The sequence below is a fragment of the Vanellus vanellus genome (genome assembly GCF_965231255.1).
Source record: "Vanellus vanellus genome assembly, chromosome: 7".
NCBI lineage: Eukaryota > Metazoa > Chordata > Aves > Charadriiformes > Charadriidae > Vanellus > Vanellus vanellus.
The window spans coordinates 11,974,027-11,990,598 of NC_138912.1; the positions used below are offsets into that span (position 1 = coordinate 11,974,027).

The window sequence follows — 16,572 nt, forward strand, 5'->3', positions numbered from 1 at the left end:
TACAGTCTCTCCAGTCTCTTTCTTCTTACTTTTTTGTAATCAGTAGACAAGGCACAACCTGTTATACTTTATTATGCAGCTGATGCTACTATGCGATCCCCAAGGAAATGAACATCTCCCCTTCCTCCATCTCCATCCCAGGGCAGCGAGAAATAGGCAGCACCATGAGAACATACTGAACCCCAGTCTAGCCACTGTGGCTTTCACTTTGCTCGACTAGGTCCTTTAAATTCCTACAGTGACTGAGAAAACGTGGCTACCTTCTGTAGTCATTTCCTTCCGCCAGCAAGAGCCCTCTGCTGGGGACTGTGTTGGCAGAGATTGGCCTAGACCTTAAGAAAAATCAGTTTTACAGTTATACTCCAAGGTACGTAATCTGAAATACCTCAAACATGCAGTTAGGATTTATAGGACTCAGACACTAATATGGGACTTCAGGAGTATTAGAATTATAAGGTATATGTTACTTTTAAGACACACTCGCAGCTTAGATTTCAACTCCCAGACTCGTCGTGTACACATAATCTATTAATAATCTGTATTCTCCTCCTGTTTGGCCATTCCCATACTTCCCCTCCTAGAATCCTAAAACAGCACGAAAACTCTGGGAGTTGACACTGTTCTTGCCAGGAGATCAGTTTTCTACAGCAACAGATATCAATAGCTTCCATATCTGACCATCAACCCATGACCCTAGAGATATGAAGCTGGAGGAATTCCAAGGACATTGCTCTACCCGACTGCGATGCTGCAGTAGGGGTGCTGTAAAGACATTATTTAATTAAAACCAGAAACAATCAGAAGAGGCTACTATCTATAGTCCATCTAAGGCCAATGTTCTGAAAAGTTTCCATCATTAGTCCCCTCCTTCACCACTAACTGACTGCAACTCCTATTTTTGGGCACGGTTCACAAAGTTACACAGTTCACTTGGGCATACGTTACTTACAGTTGCCAGTGCCAAGGTCTATGCATGTGAAGCAATGTACATGGGCAAAGAGCAACTAAAAAAAGAGTTCTGAAGACTTCAGGAAAAGTTATCCCTTAATGCAGAGGTCAAGATAAGGCAAGTTAATTTAGACAACCCCCTTTACACGTCTTTCCGTGGGGGTTTAATATTTCAGTTGGGAGAACGTGCTACCGAACCTGGGGTTTCACTCATTTTGTTGTGGAAGCTGCACCAACAATGTGACACTAACCTTCTCTTTTCTTGTGTTTTCCAGAATCTCTCCAGATTCTTTTCCTTGTTTATTAGCTGAAGGTGAGCTCTTCTCTGGAACTTGCTCCTCTTTTCCAAGCTAAAATAAATACAACATATACACGTATGGCAACACACAGTGGTGCTCTATTATGTTTCTATTCTGGGTTTAGGGAAGCAAAGTCACCACAAGGTCACATTCCTTATTTCTAAAGTTTATGCAAGTCAACTGGGCTGTGGGAAAAGACCCAAGAATTGGATTCTATTAGCAAAGCTACACAAATAAGAATTAAGGAAAAGAATTTGAAACAAAATTAGAGAGATGTAATTTACATCATAGAATTGGCTAGAAGACAGGTGGGGGAGAATGTGAATTCGTTAAAATTTCCAGCCTCCACTCCTCTGTTCTCTACCCACATCTGTTATGTTGGCTCAGACATGGTAAGGAGAGCAGCAGTGTTAAAACGCTGCAAAAGACCTCAACTGTTTTATTTATTGATGCAGGATCAGTTGAGAACACAACTGCTTGCACAGTTCATACTTTGGAAGAACAAAACCACATTACTACCTGGACCTTGGTAAAAGGGGGTGAAGCAAAAGCGTGAGCTCAAGACGTTCAAACCTATTTCTTCCTTTTAAGATAAATTATTAGCAGTAGTCCCTGGAAAGGTATGCCTTTAACAAAGCAACTTTAAAATAACTTGAAAAACATGCAGAGGAGTGTGCAACGCTGGTGATTTAGGATGCTGTCTGACATTTCACTCTGACATCTCCTCCCAAGGAACCATCCATCACAGTGAAATACCAGCCAAAGGAGAAAGATGACAAAAGGTGGTACAGACAGACATATCTATGGCATGAGGTAGTGGTGCTGCCTGTTACAGAGACTAGCTGAGTTACAAGATCTAGAGATTTCCACCAGCCTTGCCCCCACATAAGAACGAATGCCAAGGTCAACTAAAAACAACCGAAGATGGCCCTGGCAGCACAAAGTCACAAGCTAGAGATGGACCCCTGCTCAGCAAAGCAGCTCTGCAGCCTCCTGTGCCAGCATCCCCGGGGGTGGATGGCAGCAGTGTATCACCAAGGGGGGACTGGGGGAGGCACGGTGGCCAAGAGCCAGTAACAAGATCCTCGTAGGGTGGGGATATGAGCATGGCCTATACTGGGACTGGCTGAATGAGGCATCTTGAGCTGTTACCTCTCCACTTTTTCCCAGTGGAGAATCAAACCCACAATGCCAATTTACCGATCGGGACTATTTCTCCAGAGTTCACATAGTTTTACAGGTGAGCCAATTCAGTGTTTCTGCCATGGGAAGAGATTCCTGACAGCACATTAGAGGGAGTGGTGTGAATTATCCCTGCCACAGCTGAGGGCAGGGGCATATGATTAATAGAAATCAATTGCTCTCATGATTTGACCAAAAAGAAAATGTTCTTCATATAAAGTTCACCCCTCATTTTAGCAATATAACAACCAGTTCCCTGTATTCTCCTACAAATATTGCACATCCCTGTAAAATACTACTTAGTTCCCAGATAACTCAATCCACATCACAGGTAGTGGAAGGAGGTGATGGATGCAGAGACCGCAGCTATGGAGTATTCTGCACAGACTTAGAAGAAAGAGCAGCAGAGCAATTGCCTTTGCACACACAACCTGCATGCAAACATCGGCCTGTCACTTGGTTATGTTGGGAGTTGTCTGTCCCCTTTCCCTCAGTGATCACCCAGAAGTTCCATGCTTGACACAAAAAGACACTGTCCATGTACTCGACACCGCAACAATGTAATAGATCTGCAATATCTGGGCAAAGACACAGACACAATGACCTCCCAAGATTTCTTCCAGGACTATATGCCCCGATTTTATCATGGCAAAACATTGCATGTCACCAGCACCAAACCCACAACAACTGATCTAAAATATTTGAGAAAATATATTACTTCAGTATTTACCACCTTCTTACATACAGTTTGAGATCTCTATTTACCTCATTCTCGGGAGGTTTCGTTTCCTTCACATCACTGCCTTCAGCAGCAGCATCTTCCTCTTGGTCTTTTTCAGCTTTCTTCACTTTATTCTTCTCACTTTGTTTTTGTCTGGAGCCCTCAGATGCTTTGCTGTGCTTCTGTTCAGCTGTCTCCTCCCTGGCAGTGTCCTCACTGTAAGAATGCCGGCGTTCCCTTGACTTTGCCTCTTCCTTTCTCTTAGATCTCCCAGGTAAATCCTGCAGCTGCCTCTGAAACTTGTCAGATTTTGACTTAGAGGTTTTTCGGTAATAATCATCTTCCCTGCTCTTGTAGCCAGGTAAAGGATGAAGGGAGCCAGGGGAACCACTCCTTAAATATTTTTCTCTGTGCCCTCTGCCTCCTTCAATCCGTTCATCCAAATCAAACTTGTCCAGCTGTCGGGAATAATGTTTTCTCTCATGTACCCATGTGTCAGTCCTGTCCCTCTTCTCATCCCCATTCTCTCGCCATTCTCTACTGTCTCTTTCCTCTTCCCGTCGAGAATACGGGGATTGATCCCACGACTCTCTCCCATTTCCCCATTCGGTCCTACCAGTCCCCATCGGGCTGTGGGGTGAACTGCAGGAAGTAAAGCTGGGAGTGTGGGATCGGGGCGACAGGGAGCGGCTTATGGGGCTGCGAGAGCGGGGCCTCTCCGTGCCATACCTGCTGCAGAGAGAAAAGGCAGCTGTAACTGGCTGACCCACTGTGGTCTACCATGTTCTTGTACACTGGAAACACATGGGGACTACCCTGGTGCCTGCGAACTGAGGCCCCAGGCCTTTCACAGACACGCACTGCACAGCTGCAAACGTAGTGAACAGGAGAAAAGGCAGTGTCATATCCACAGAGCTTAACTAAATCCCCACAGATCTGTCAAGAATATATTCATTCATTTAGCATTAAAAGCTTGTAATACGTTAATACCTTTACAATGACACTAATGTCTGTACCCTTAATACTCACTCATCTAGGGTATCTGAGACAAAAGTGACAAAGGTCACCTGTTTAAAAAAGATGTTTTAGGACTATGATTCCTCTTCATTTCTGCTGGAAGGTCAGAGCAGAAGCCAGGCAGATCAGAAATGTACCCAAATACATTGTAATGTGAACTGGCTCCTTCCCTCTAGGTCTCGCAGCACTCCCAGCCTTTGCACTTTTCACTCAAGGGGGAGGAGAGGGGAACGGCTTCATTTGTGTGTTCTTCACATGCCAGGTATATTTTCTGAGTCATCATCATCAGTAGGAAAGACTTAATTTTTTTTCATAACACACACAGTTTTAAACTGATCTTGTTATATAGGCCCTGCACCTACTATTGAACCCACTTACATTTTTACAGCTATTTCAAGTGAAATCCAAATTAAGAAAGCAAATGAGGTAAGAGGGAAGCACACGGACAATGCTTTTTCTGCCTGTAGGGTTACAGACTTATCGAGGTCCCAATTCCAAACTATGGCAAAACTTTACCTGTCCGCTTCACGCAGCAGGTCCCTCTCCCTCTGCGAGTGGATGTCCTGGATGATGGCAGCCACATTCTTACCTGGTTTCTAAATAAGACAAAGACACTGTTTAGCATGCTGCAGTACTCCCCAAGCTAGTATAGGTGATTTGTCCTTCAAGAAACAGCATCCATGCATCATTTAATTATACTACTACTGAGAAATATTTGGTTTCAGTGTTGTGGTTACAGTCTTTTCTGCAGCTGGTATCTCAATAACACAATCAAAGCAGTAAAATGATGCAAATGGAAAATTTGCTCCATTACGTTGTAGCACTGTCTCCGTGTATTTGGCTGCTGTAACAGGCTTTGAAAACTAGCTTGTCCTTCCCTGATACACATCCACTACAGAGTATTTTCTAGGAACTGGATATAAGAGGAAACAAACCAGATATTTTTTCTAATATCTCAATTAAATATGTACAGCACTCTATCTCTGGCCCTCTAGGAATGAACTGCCTTCTATTCATCTCAGAGCTTAGCTCATTCTTGAGTATAGCTCTAAGAGACTATGTTTAGACACAAGAGCTTCTGAAAAGCTAAGTGCAAGAAAGATGCATACAGGAAGTGCTGATTACTTGAGATTCAAGATCATTTACAAAAGATGCACTACTCCAGGCTGGAGTGCACACAATTTGTCAAACGCTTGGAGCATGCACAGCTGAGCAGCATAATCATGCAGGAACTCAGAGCAGTGTGTAGTGGTAAATAGCTCATGCTATTCATGTTGCGCTTTTATTTGTTTGTTTGTTTGTTTTTAACAAAGAGAAAGGGCTTTGGCTCATGCAGAGAAAAATAATTCCATGACCTGAAAAACTGCCACTGGAAAGGCTGAAAATCTTCCTGAAGTCTAGGCAAACTCCCACACTCCCCTGGGTAATTCCTGTTCTGCCTCTATGTTAAGATGCACAGTCTCCGCCACCTTACATCCGAACCCCTCACCATACTACACTAAGAAAGACTGCCCTGGTTTATGGACTTTTGGCAACTCCCTTAAGTCTCGTTAAACTATTATACATGTACAGGAGAGAAAGAAACTTTTCCAAAGGTCAAACCAAACCATCTGAGTTACTTGTTTTTCCTCAAGGCTTGTAAAAGGCCCATTAACCTCTTAACTTGGAATATTCCAGAGTTATTTTATAAAATAATTTTGTGCTGTGTTAGATAATACAGTATGAAGCTTTTCAGCTTGGCATTGCCAGTTCCAGTCCAAATTGCCACGAAAAAAATTACTCTTTTAGCATTATACATAGCAGTACATAAGCTTCCATAAATATCCACACAAGAACACTGATTTTTGGACATCACTCAGGTGTTCACATGAGAAGTGTCACACACTGTAGAGAAAGTCCAAAGACTATTGCTTTTTTCTGACTCTATGTGAAAAATAAAAAAAAATCTTGCTTTTTAATTTAGGTCATTCACAAAAAAAGAAAGAAAGAAAAAGAAATCAGTGTGATGATTAGCCCTGCTATCACTGCTTGGTATAGAGGTTGCACTATGGCTCAAGAATACATGCAGTGAAAAGCATTGCTTCAGGCTTAATGCCTGACTAAAAGGATAGGACCGTCTTATTTTTGCTGACGTGTTGTATCTTACACATGCCTGTGTTTTAGACATTTGTTAGATCAAGCAATGTGGGGAGCCTGCTCAGAAAGGGATTTTTGAAATAATGGTATGAGAGGGCCAAAGAAAACAGGATCTTTTCCAAGAGCTAAAATTTAGAACAAGAACAAGCAGCTAACTATGAAAGATGGTTAACATACATTCATTAATTTATCTTTCTTAATATTAAAGCATGAGTTAGAAATCAGTCATCAGCAAAGATTTTTAGATGTATTCTGCAGGACATACCATGGAAACTCAGGAAATCTGATCAGGAATGACTGTCTTACCTTCAGCTGTAATTCCTTGTATCTTTTAGACATCCTAATAAGTAACTTGTCATCATTTATCATAGCAGGTTTTTCTTTGTAGTACTGCACCATGGCTTGTGCTGCTTCACTGTAAGCCATTTCCAGAAAGGCCTAGCACAAATGGGGAGAGCTTTAAAATCTACTACATAATTAAAAATACAAAGTATAAAAGAGAAAAGGCAGCACAATAATTTTTGTTTGGGTTCTTCTCATGCAAAAAGTCTTGCTAGTTCAGAACTGGGTAGCTTTCTAGCCCTGGAGATGAAATAGTAATACTCAGCCCATTGCTCAGCCTCCTTTGAACTGCAAATAATGGTTTCAACACAGCTATTAAAGCTGATATGCAACTTTAGAAGCCAGTTTATTTAAAAAATAAATGACTGGAATCTAATCTTTCTTGATATATGAAAATATCACCTTTCCCTCGCTTCCTCACTGGTGCTTCTACACCATGATCAGCTGCTGACAGGATGCAGAACTGCAGTGCCGCAGCATGCACTGCTCCAGGGATTGTCAGCTGTGTCTTGCAGAATTGCAAGAGATCCAGAGAAAAGCAGAACATCAGAGCACACGCAGGCAGAACAAAGCCAAAAAAGAATTTAAAGAACCTGAATGATGTTAACTAGCACTTTTATTTAAATGAAACTTGCATTTGATATGACTGCAGTTTAACTGGTCAAGGAATATACTCACAGCTGTGTAATGACTGCATTTTGAAACATTGCATCTCAAACATTGCTCACTGGCATGCATTCCACATCCATCTGCAATGTCTGCTGCAGGTATGTGAGAGAAGACTTTCTAGTCTTCCCAGCCCACCATCACTGGTAGACTTAAGCTACCTAAGGTAGACTTAATCTACCTTGAAGAAAAAGCTCTACTACAATACGGTGCAGATTAAAAGGGAGTGAGTGTGGCGTCAGTGCCCCCTGTAAGGACACAGCCTTCCTTTAGCATGAGTGCGCCAGATCACCCAGTGCAGCCATGGCCTGGGGGCTCTGCCACCAGCCTGTGACTGTAATTACACCACTGTGGGATCTGTAACACACTGTAACAACAGTTCAGCAAGAGGTGTAGGACAGCCGAACCAGGCTAGAGTGCAAGTCATTCTTCAATGCCCTGTTCAGTTCTACGAGTATGGGTAAGAAAGCAAGAAAACCCTCCCAAACAAAACAACAGAAGTCTGAAAGTAACCCTAACAAATGGCTGAGAGGTGGCAGCCAAGTTATTCACTTTTTTTTTAAATTATTATTATTGGTTTTAAAAATAAAATTTTACAACACTTCTTCATTGATATTTCAGGGTTTTTTTAACAAGAACTATGAGGCAGTGGTCATGTTTATGCCATCACCTCATTCTGCAAACACCAATTATTTTTTTTTTTTACTTTAAGAGCAAGCTTCATATATTTAAATTTCTATTACAAAAAAGAGATTTTCCGCAAACATTCTATCTTCACGCCACTATGTCTTTATGCCAATAGATGTTGATACCAGTGACCCCAAATGCACAGTACCTGATTAGTGGATTTCATGAGGATATAGTTTGTGACTTTCCCAAATGGGAGGCCCAGGTTAATGACATCATTCTCTGTGCAGCTTCCCTCGGGGAGGTTGCAGATGTGAACAACTCGTCCCAGTGTAGATTTCCTCTGGGGAAACTGGGGAAAAAAACAACTCAAAACAATGTTTTTATCTTAGATATTCCATCCACTAGATAAGACCTTACATTTCTGCAAAAAATGAAATGTTTTGTTCTGTGTACCTGTTATTCTTCTTTAAAACCTTGTATTTTAACATCCTGGTTTAGAAATATAAATGGGAAGGGAAATGTTTAACTGCAGCGCAGCTTGCAACGGAGTCTCCGTCCCTGGACATTACAAAGTGCAGATAGGATTTCTAGAAGAGATGCTCTCGCTCAAACAGGGTTAACAATATTGCTGCAAAAGCTAACTCGCCACCTCAAACATTATGGACTCCAGGGCTTCAGCTGCCTGGCACATCACAGCAGAGGGCTGGGCTGCCACGGGCACAGGCCACTGTGCTGTACTCAGCACCAGCGAGAGTTTGGAGGCCCCTCGGTGTTTAGAGATGGAGGGTGCCCCTGCTATGGGGAGGTCTCGGTACCCCCTGACAAGCTCCCTGCAGGGCTGGTACCCATCTGGCACGCCAGCATGACCCCTACGGCTCCTCTGCCAGGTGAAACAGCCTTCCCCACCCCATCTGCATCTGTCTGTCCCACTGGGGGCTCTGTGCCTTCCCCATGCATGAAGTTGTCATACACATTTGCTGAGTAAATGGCCCTTAGCAGATAATTTGCAAGCAATGCACAAAAAATTAGTATTTTCAAGTATTCCATAAATGGCCACTTATGTGGTGCTGGTGGTGCCTGGAAATTGAAACAGATGCTCACTGCAGTCCCTGCTGAATTTATGGACATTAGAAATCAGTTTAGGTGACTACAGAGGTGTTCAGGACAGCAGGGGCTGAATTTAAATCCCCCTTCTGCCCTGGTGGAACAGACTGGGCTGGGGGTAAAAGTGACCTCATTTAACTTGTGAAAGGACACAGAGCTGTACCTCAGGTTGGAAAAACTACTTTCCCCTCTCACTGCAACAACACGCAGTAGGAGGGACTTTTCCCTGGAGGCATGGTGACCACTGGACATGCAGAGAGGCAGGAATACTGAATTGGGCTGGCACAGGCACACAGCGCCAGTGCAGTAATTGCTTCCCAAGGGTGGTAGTCTATTTTGGAGTGCTGGGGCAGTTCCCAAAGAGACGCCCATCTCCCTGACATGGAAAGCAAGCTCCACACTCCTTGTGCAAAGAGGCATCAGGGTATACTCGGAGAGAAACATAATTTACCCCAGCTAATGACAGGCAAAACATCACTCACACAGGATTAAGTCTTCCCAGACTACTTCCCTGTTTATGACCTCTGCTGTTAGGATTTTACAGAAGAAGTAACTCTACCTTCAGTTAAAATTGTGCCATTCAAGGGAAGATGCAAATCACGTAATCTTGTGGGATCAAGTTCACCAGAGCCATCACAAATGTTTGGCTTGTCAGCAAGTTCACAAGTTACAGAGCTAATGTTATCTTATTTACACCTTCATCCCATTACCTTCCCTCCAGGCTTCACCACTTAACCATTGGTGTATTTTTGCTGCAGCAAGACTTTGTGTTATACAGTGGTCTACTATTTAGCTTGCATCTTACAGAGCCTGCCCAGGTGTATAAGGTAAGTCAAAGAAGTGCCAAAGTTCAGAAGTAAGATATTTTCCTTTGCAGCAAAATAACAAAGACCTGATCCTGAAAAAAAGATGAAGCAACTCTACTCCACTTGAATAGAAAAGGAAGCGATGGCTGCGTGCATCTGGCAAGGCAGCATGTAGCACACAACAGAAAAATACAACTACAGCTAGCAGGGGAAAAGGAAACCTTCCTGACAGCAAATGCAGTACCAGTGTAGGAACACCCCGGGTCACCCAGCACTATCTCTTTGTTTTGTTAGATCTGTTAAGAGATGGTATGTTAAGAGTCTATGTGACTAGAAAGACTTTGCTGTTCCACACGTAGGCTCCAGAGCCCGTGTTCAGACACACGCTCAGCAGTACATTAAATCAAATGACTGTAAGATGTTACCATGTCCCCACAATTGGCAATAGCTTAAATTAAAATGCTACGCCATAAATCTGCTGTAATTCACGATTACGAAGTGGTCCCATACTCATACCAGAAGTCAATGGGCTGCACCCAGCAATAATCTTGTCAGCTGATTGAAGTTAAATTGAATCCATTCATTAAATAGAGCTGTAAATCACAGCCAGAAAAGGAATATACACCTTCCATACCCACAGTCTGGAAGTTAGAGGAGCTGTTGTTTGTCAAGTGCTGAATGTAATTTTCATTAAGACTCTGAGTTAACTTTCTTTGCAACCGATGTCTACAGGGATTTACCAATGCAGTTGGACGACTACTACAAAAACAATTTGATACACAGTAGTGAAATGCACCTCATACCATTCGCCATGTTATTTCACCAATCCAATTGGGTTATTTTTTATTGCAGCTTTTTTTTTTTTTCTTGCTTTTCAAATTCCTTATCCTTTCCTTGAGCTTCACATGAATCTTTTCTAAAGATAATAAGAAACCGACAGTCCCATCCCTCCAGTGCTAATGGCTCTCCATGCCTGAGTGAAGACTTGTAGCACTGCATTTGCCTTTTGAAGAGGGACAGAGTTATTTGCAGATGGACAGCACAGAGCAAGCTCTTCCAGAAATCTGAACACTTTGTTTATGATTACATGCAGGGTCAAGTATAATCTCCCACTGCTCAGTTAAATGGCAGCAGCTTAGCTGAAAGTGAATACTACTGTGCAAAGGTGTAATAAATTATAAGCCACCTGGGTTGTGGATGAATGACAGCTGGCAAACTCAATCTTAACATCTCTAATATAGCTCCCTGTCCACCCGATGAGCTTCTGAAGAAAAAGGGGATTTACAGTGCCCAGGAAAATAAAAGTTATTGTTTCTTTTATCTCTCATAGTACCGCAGGTCATTCAGAAGGAGGACTTCTGCAGGCAGCTTAAATGATAAATAGTGACAGATTCTAAGGAGAAATGATACTGGCATTAGCAGTAATTTCATTTGTTGCGAGGTTGACAGACATGATGAAAAGGAACATTCCTCTGCACCCGCTGCTACTCCACCTCTGACCTTGGAGGCAGCCGTCATGAGCAGCTCTGCTCTTTACTCCCTGCCACACGCAGTGTCTGCAACAGGCAGAAGCTTAAACCCCTTCAAGTAACCTCTGTCACAGCAAAACTACACAGTAGAAAATTGGTTGGATTAAACAAATCTGGGTGATGTTTCGGTAAGCAATGCCTGATGCGAACTTGAGTGGCAAGGGGACGCAACTCAGCCTGGCTTTCCAGAGTGTTTGAGACCACATCAGGATATATACATAAAAGCTAACAAGGTGAAAACTTGAACCCCTGGATTACTGCTGCTATTCCGTGAACGCCCTAACATGAGTCCTTGATGTCTCCAGCTTTAATTGTAGCTTTCCGATATATGTTGAGCTTCACTTTAACCATAACAACTTTGTATTTCCATTATATATATGGAAATGTTTGTCTTTTTTTCCCCCTTGTTTCCCCCCCCCCCCCCCCCTAAAATCTTTCTGCTGTGTCAGTATAAGAACCACTTTTAACGTTATACTTTTTTTTCTGGCATTTGTTGATTATTGGGCTAGGAATTCAAGTGCGTATTAGAGCAATATAACTAGGGACCTGTATTAAACGCAGGGTGGGGGGCTAACAAACCTAAACCATGGAAGGCTGTACACCAAAGCAAACTTGCTGAAAGGTTACCAGTGGCAGCAGATGATATAAACAGTACACTAAAATAAACTAAGAAAAAGTTAGTCCAGTCTAATGAATTGATCACGGACTCCCAACTGAGTAAAAGTTAGCAAAGCTGCAGCCACTATCTTTGCCACTATTGCTACCTGGGAGAAGGACTCCAGCATGGGAGAGGCAGAGAGCAATTGCTACAAATAAATAACTGGAGAGATGGCAGGCTGCTTGCAGGGATTGATACTCAGGGTAAGTAAAAACTAATCCACGTCTTCATTCCAAACCGCAGCTGACCTTCCTGGGTCGAAAAGACTCAGAAAATGGGGGAAAAAAGTCAACGAGAGACATACAAAACCATTTACCACCCAACCCCCCATCTCTCTAACAAGCAAACAACTTTTACCATTGGAAAATAAAAACTAAAATCAAGTTCTGATTTGGCCAAAATCAAAAGCATAAAAGAGCTGCAGGGAAATTGAAGTACCAGACTGAATATTCAGATTATTGTCTAAAAGGAAGCCTTCACGGTTTTAATTCCAGTAAGCAGAAGTGGCTTCTACAAGAATCTCGACATGGAGATCAATTTGATTAGGTACTCACTCTTACCCCTGATGATGGAGAAGAAAATGTAGGACCTGGCTGGCCAAAGGATCTTGCTGATGTAGCGATAAAAGATGAGCCGACATTTGGTGGATAATCTAAATAATGGATTACACACATTTCATTAAAATCTCGACTCATATTAATTGTATTAGTGTGCTCAGTAAGCAATGCCCCATTTACATAATAATGAATTTCATAGTATCTACACCAAATTATACACTGTTTTGTTCTACTGTGAAAACAAGTCATTCTTTGAAAGAAAAATAAATTCATACTTTGAAAGGCACAATATTGGCTTTTAGCCTTTCTGTGCACAACTTTTAAAAAGTTTTCCTTGGAAACTAGTATCACATTTCATTTAAGATGCTCGCTTTTCCCCAGAGACGGACTTCCCTTTCAATTAAAAAAAATTGGTTTTCACTATTGCGTATACAACCATTCACCTTCGATACTAGACGGATTGAAAACTGCTGCATTATTTGGTGATAAATGCAATGTTCCATCTGCTGAGCTTAACACACACCGGATACCAGTGCTGGAAAAGAAAGACAAGAACTTCAGGAGCATGCATAATGTGCCATAAATATTAAAGCATAATTATTATACAGTAAATTCCTGGTGTAAAGACACTGAAGTAAGGGATGCTCTGTTAGAAATTCAGTTGGAAGAGTGTTTCTAAAATAATACTTACTTATCTGAAAAAGCCATACATTTTTGGATGTGAAGACTTCCTTTAACGTGCTGATCCCAGTCCTACGTTGAAACAAAGAGATGATGAGCATAGGGAAAATCCTGAGACAGATTTACAAGAGATTGCTTCTCCATTCAGTTTACCTTATTCTAAAACCAATACTGAGATGCTGAAGATCAAACTGCGATGCTGGAGCCAAGTGCACCTTCATCCAATGCATTTACTGATTGGTTACTTGTGGGTTAAATTATCAGTTACCTTACCAAAGGAGAGCTTCTCTGTATTAGTTTTTAAAACCAATATATTTCTATTAATTTAGTTACTTTGCTCTAGCTGAAGAGATCATCCTGCAAGGCACTGAGCACCCTCAACTCCTGCAATGTCCATGAAGAAGGTGCTCAGCACACAGGCAGCCAGGACAGTGCTTATTCATTTCAACAGATCAGCAAAATTTGACAAAGTACAGTTAGCTATTCACAGGTCTATGATCCAAATGAGGCAGTGTATTAAACAACAACAAAGATATCAACCAAAACTCACCGTAACGACATTTCCCCCACCTTTTAAAAAGTTCAATATAAAAAAGAAATGCATGCCTGGGACAGGGGCTACTTCAAACCAGCCCTGTAGGTGCAGTAACCCCAGCAAACCCTTTTGCAAGCAACTGCTCAAAGAGCAAAAGGGAAACACGAAAGAGCAAATATATTCAAATATCCCAAAGCCCCTGGGTGTGTAAGTATCAGGTACTATTTAATTTGCTGGCCATCTTCCTTCCTATATAAATGCTGTTGTAACATTTTTGTCGGGCCACCATCAGCGTGAAAACACATGCCCTTGTGGTTAGGTGCTGGTCCTGCGATACGATGGAAAAGGTGGTGAGGACTTGTTGAGCAAGGCTCACCAGGAGGCCAGAACAACCCAGGCAGAGCCCACAAACGGCTGTGGGGCTCAGAGAGCCACGTAAATTACGTGGCCTTCTCCAGACCTGACCTATATAACGTGACATAGCACACAGGTTCTCTGGGCAACCGGGAAGCTGCTTCTCAAGGGTGAGGTTGAATTTGGAGCTCCCTTGGCAGTATGAACAGAGAACCGGGAGTGTGGTCTGCACCACACGTGCTGAGCAGCTTCTTGCTTCCAGGCCAAAGTCACTGGGGCCCCTGAGTCCTAAATTTTCCTTAGAGCTACTAGAAGGATGAAGAGATCCGAACAGAAGAATTATTAAGATCATTTTATCAAAATGGTCTGTTTTGTTTAAGCAAGCTGCTTCCACAAGGCCGTTAGGGGGAAGCCTTTGGGATCAGAAATGCGAAGAGAAAGGGAGAGGAGGATGAAACCGCAGACGTGTGGTTACACCGCTTGAGAAGCGGGGGATCAGCTTCCAGCTCCTCCTCCCCTCACTTTGGGCCCATGAGATGAGCCACAACCCCACCCCGGACCCTGTGTTTCTCACGCTGTATACTGCCGCTTTTCACAGTGAGATGCGGAACAAAACCAGATCTTGAAAACCCAGTAACTGCCACAAAACAGATGTACAACGCCCTAAGAAAAACTATGGCCCTTTGTCTCTGCTTCTTTCGGGGCAACTCCGCAGCGATGGACGCTGGTGGCAAGGGGTGGCAGGAGCCGGCGGCCCGATCAACCACCAGGCAGTCCTTTCAAGGGTCCAAACCGAGCCCCAGGGGTGCCTCAAAACCACTCACCTTCAGATCGAAGATCTTCTTGTCGCACAGGGCGCAGACGTGGGGGAAGTGGAGGGGGGCCACGCCGCGGAGGTCGCCCAGCTGGTGTGGTGGCAGGGAGCGGGCGGGCAGGTCAGGCGCGCCGCCACTCCGCTCCTCCTTCTGCCTCATGCGAGGGCTGCCGAAGCTCTGCTTGCTGTGGTTGAGGCGGCCGAAGGCGGGGGGAGCGGCCGCGCTGAACTTTGTGTCAGGTGTCGGCTCTTCAGGGTTGTAGAGCTCGTTTCTTATTTCATACTGCTGCTGACTCGCTGACGGCCACAGGCTGTCGCCGGGCACAAGGTCAGGCTTGTTTTGGCTGGGGAAATTAGGGATATTTTCCCAACTGTTGCTTGTACCGCTGCCATGCAGGACGGGGACGGGATCTCCTTTCGGATGGGAGCCGGCATTCGGGTCGCTGGGGAAGGCCCGCGCCGCCCCGTGCTGGGCCGCCACCGCTGCCCCGTAGGCCTCCTTGGGGAAGGCGGCCGCTGCCTCGTGCTGCAGCTGGCTGGGAGCCCCGAAGTGACCCTCGAAGCACGGCCCCGCCGCCGAGGAGGCAGCGTGGGCCCCACTGGCAAGGAAGCTGTGCTGGCTGGGCTGGTCCCCCTCCGAGGCATATGCCTGAGGGGCGGCGTTGGCGGCGTTTTGCTTGTTGTACTCATAAAACCCCCCTGTGGCAGCGGCGGAAGTGGAGGCACCTGCCTTGTTGAGACCCACCACCATGGGTTGTTGGCTGGAGGTGGGAGCCATGACACCTCCAAAGGGACTCATGACGATGGCGTTGGGGGTCTGGGCCTGGACGGGCCCCAGGCTGCCCCCCGGCGTGGCTAAGGTGGGGCTCTGGGCGGGAAAGGCAATGCCGCCAGACGGGAACCTCGCGCCCGTGATGCCGGGCCCCTGTGTCGGCCCTGCAGTGTGACCCTGCGGGGCGTTCATCATGGTGGGGTGCCTGAGCTGGTTGAAGAGTGGCTGGGACATGGCCACTTTGGAGAGGACCTGGTTGAGGACAGTGGCAGCGGCCGGGTTGTTGGTGACGGCGGTCTGAGCCAACTTCAGCCTGTGGAGCGTGAGCTGTGCCTGGAGCTGCGCCAGCTGCAGGCTGGCCGGCGAGGGGAGCAGGGGGCTCGGGGCGCCGACGGAGAACGGACTCTTCTCCAGGAGCTTGGCAGCGCTGCAAAGGATCAGGATGTGGGTTAGCCGAATTCACCTGATGTCTACCTGCGACTAAAGCCTAGCATGGGCCACTTCTGGAGATACAGCTTATCTAAACCCAGGGAAAGCAAGGTGGTGATTGACAATGCAGCCGTAACCCATCATCTTCCCTTCCACATCTGCAGCCGCATCCCCTTCAATCAGGAAGCTACTAGGGAGACAACTATGCCAAAGGTCTCTCTTTAAAACCCGCATTGCATCCCTCACAAACCCTCTGGACCAGGCCTTCAGCTCATTTTAAGTACCCACAGGACTCATGCCTCTAATGCAGACCAGGAACAGAGGCAACACAAGCCCTCCCATGCCATCCCCAAATCTACGTTTTTTTCTCTTCTCTGCACTTCTTGCAACCT

General features: G+C 44.6%; 1 protein-coding gene across 1 annotated transcript in view; it reads right to left on the reverse strand.

Annotated features, from left to right (window-relative positions):
• The window catches only part of RBM20 (RNA binding motif protein 20), a gene marked incomplete at its 5' end in the record, with an annotated part of 42,043 nt that overhangs the window by 12,528 nt on the left and 12,943 nt on the right, over positions 1-16,572 (reverse strand). Inside the window, 9 exons of the mRNA XM_082486405.1 lie at positions 1,200-1,298; positions 3,195-3,882; positions 4,684-4,763; positions 6,610-6,741; positions 8,147-8,290; positions 12,599-12,690; positions 13,039-13,130; positions 13,287-13,348; positions 14,990-16,178. Of these exons, the coding sequence (XP_082342531.1) occupies positions 1,200-1,298; positions 3,195-3,882; positions 4,684-4,763; positions 6,610-6,741; positions 8,147-8,290; positions 12,599-12,690; positions 13,039-13,130; positions 13,287-13,348; positions 14,990-16,178 (2,578 nt within the window). The remainder of the gene's footprint in view (positions 1-1,199; positions 1,299-3,194; positions 3,883-4,683; positions 4,764-6,609; positions 6,742-8,146; positions 8,291-12,598; positions 12,691-13,038; positions 13,131-13,286; positions 13,349-14,989; positions 16,179-16,572) is intronic.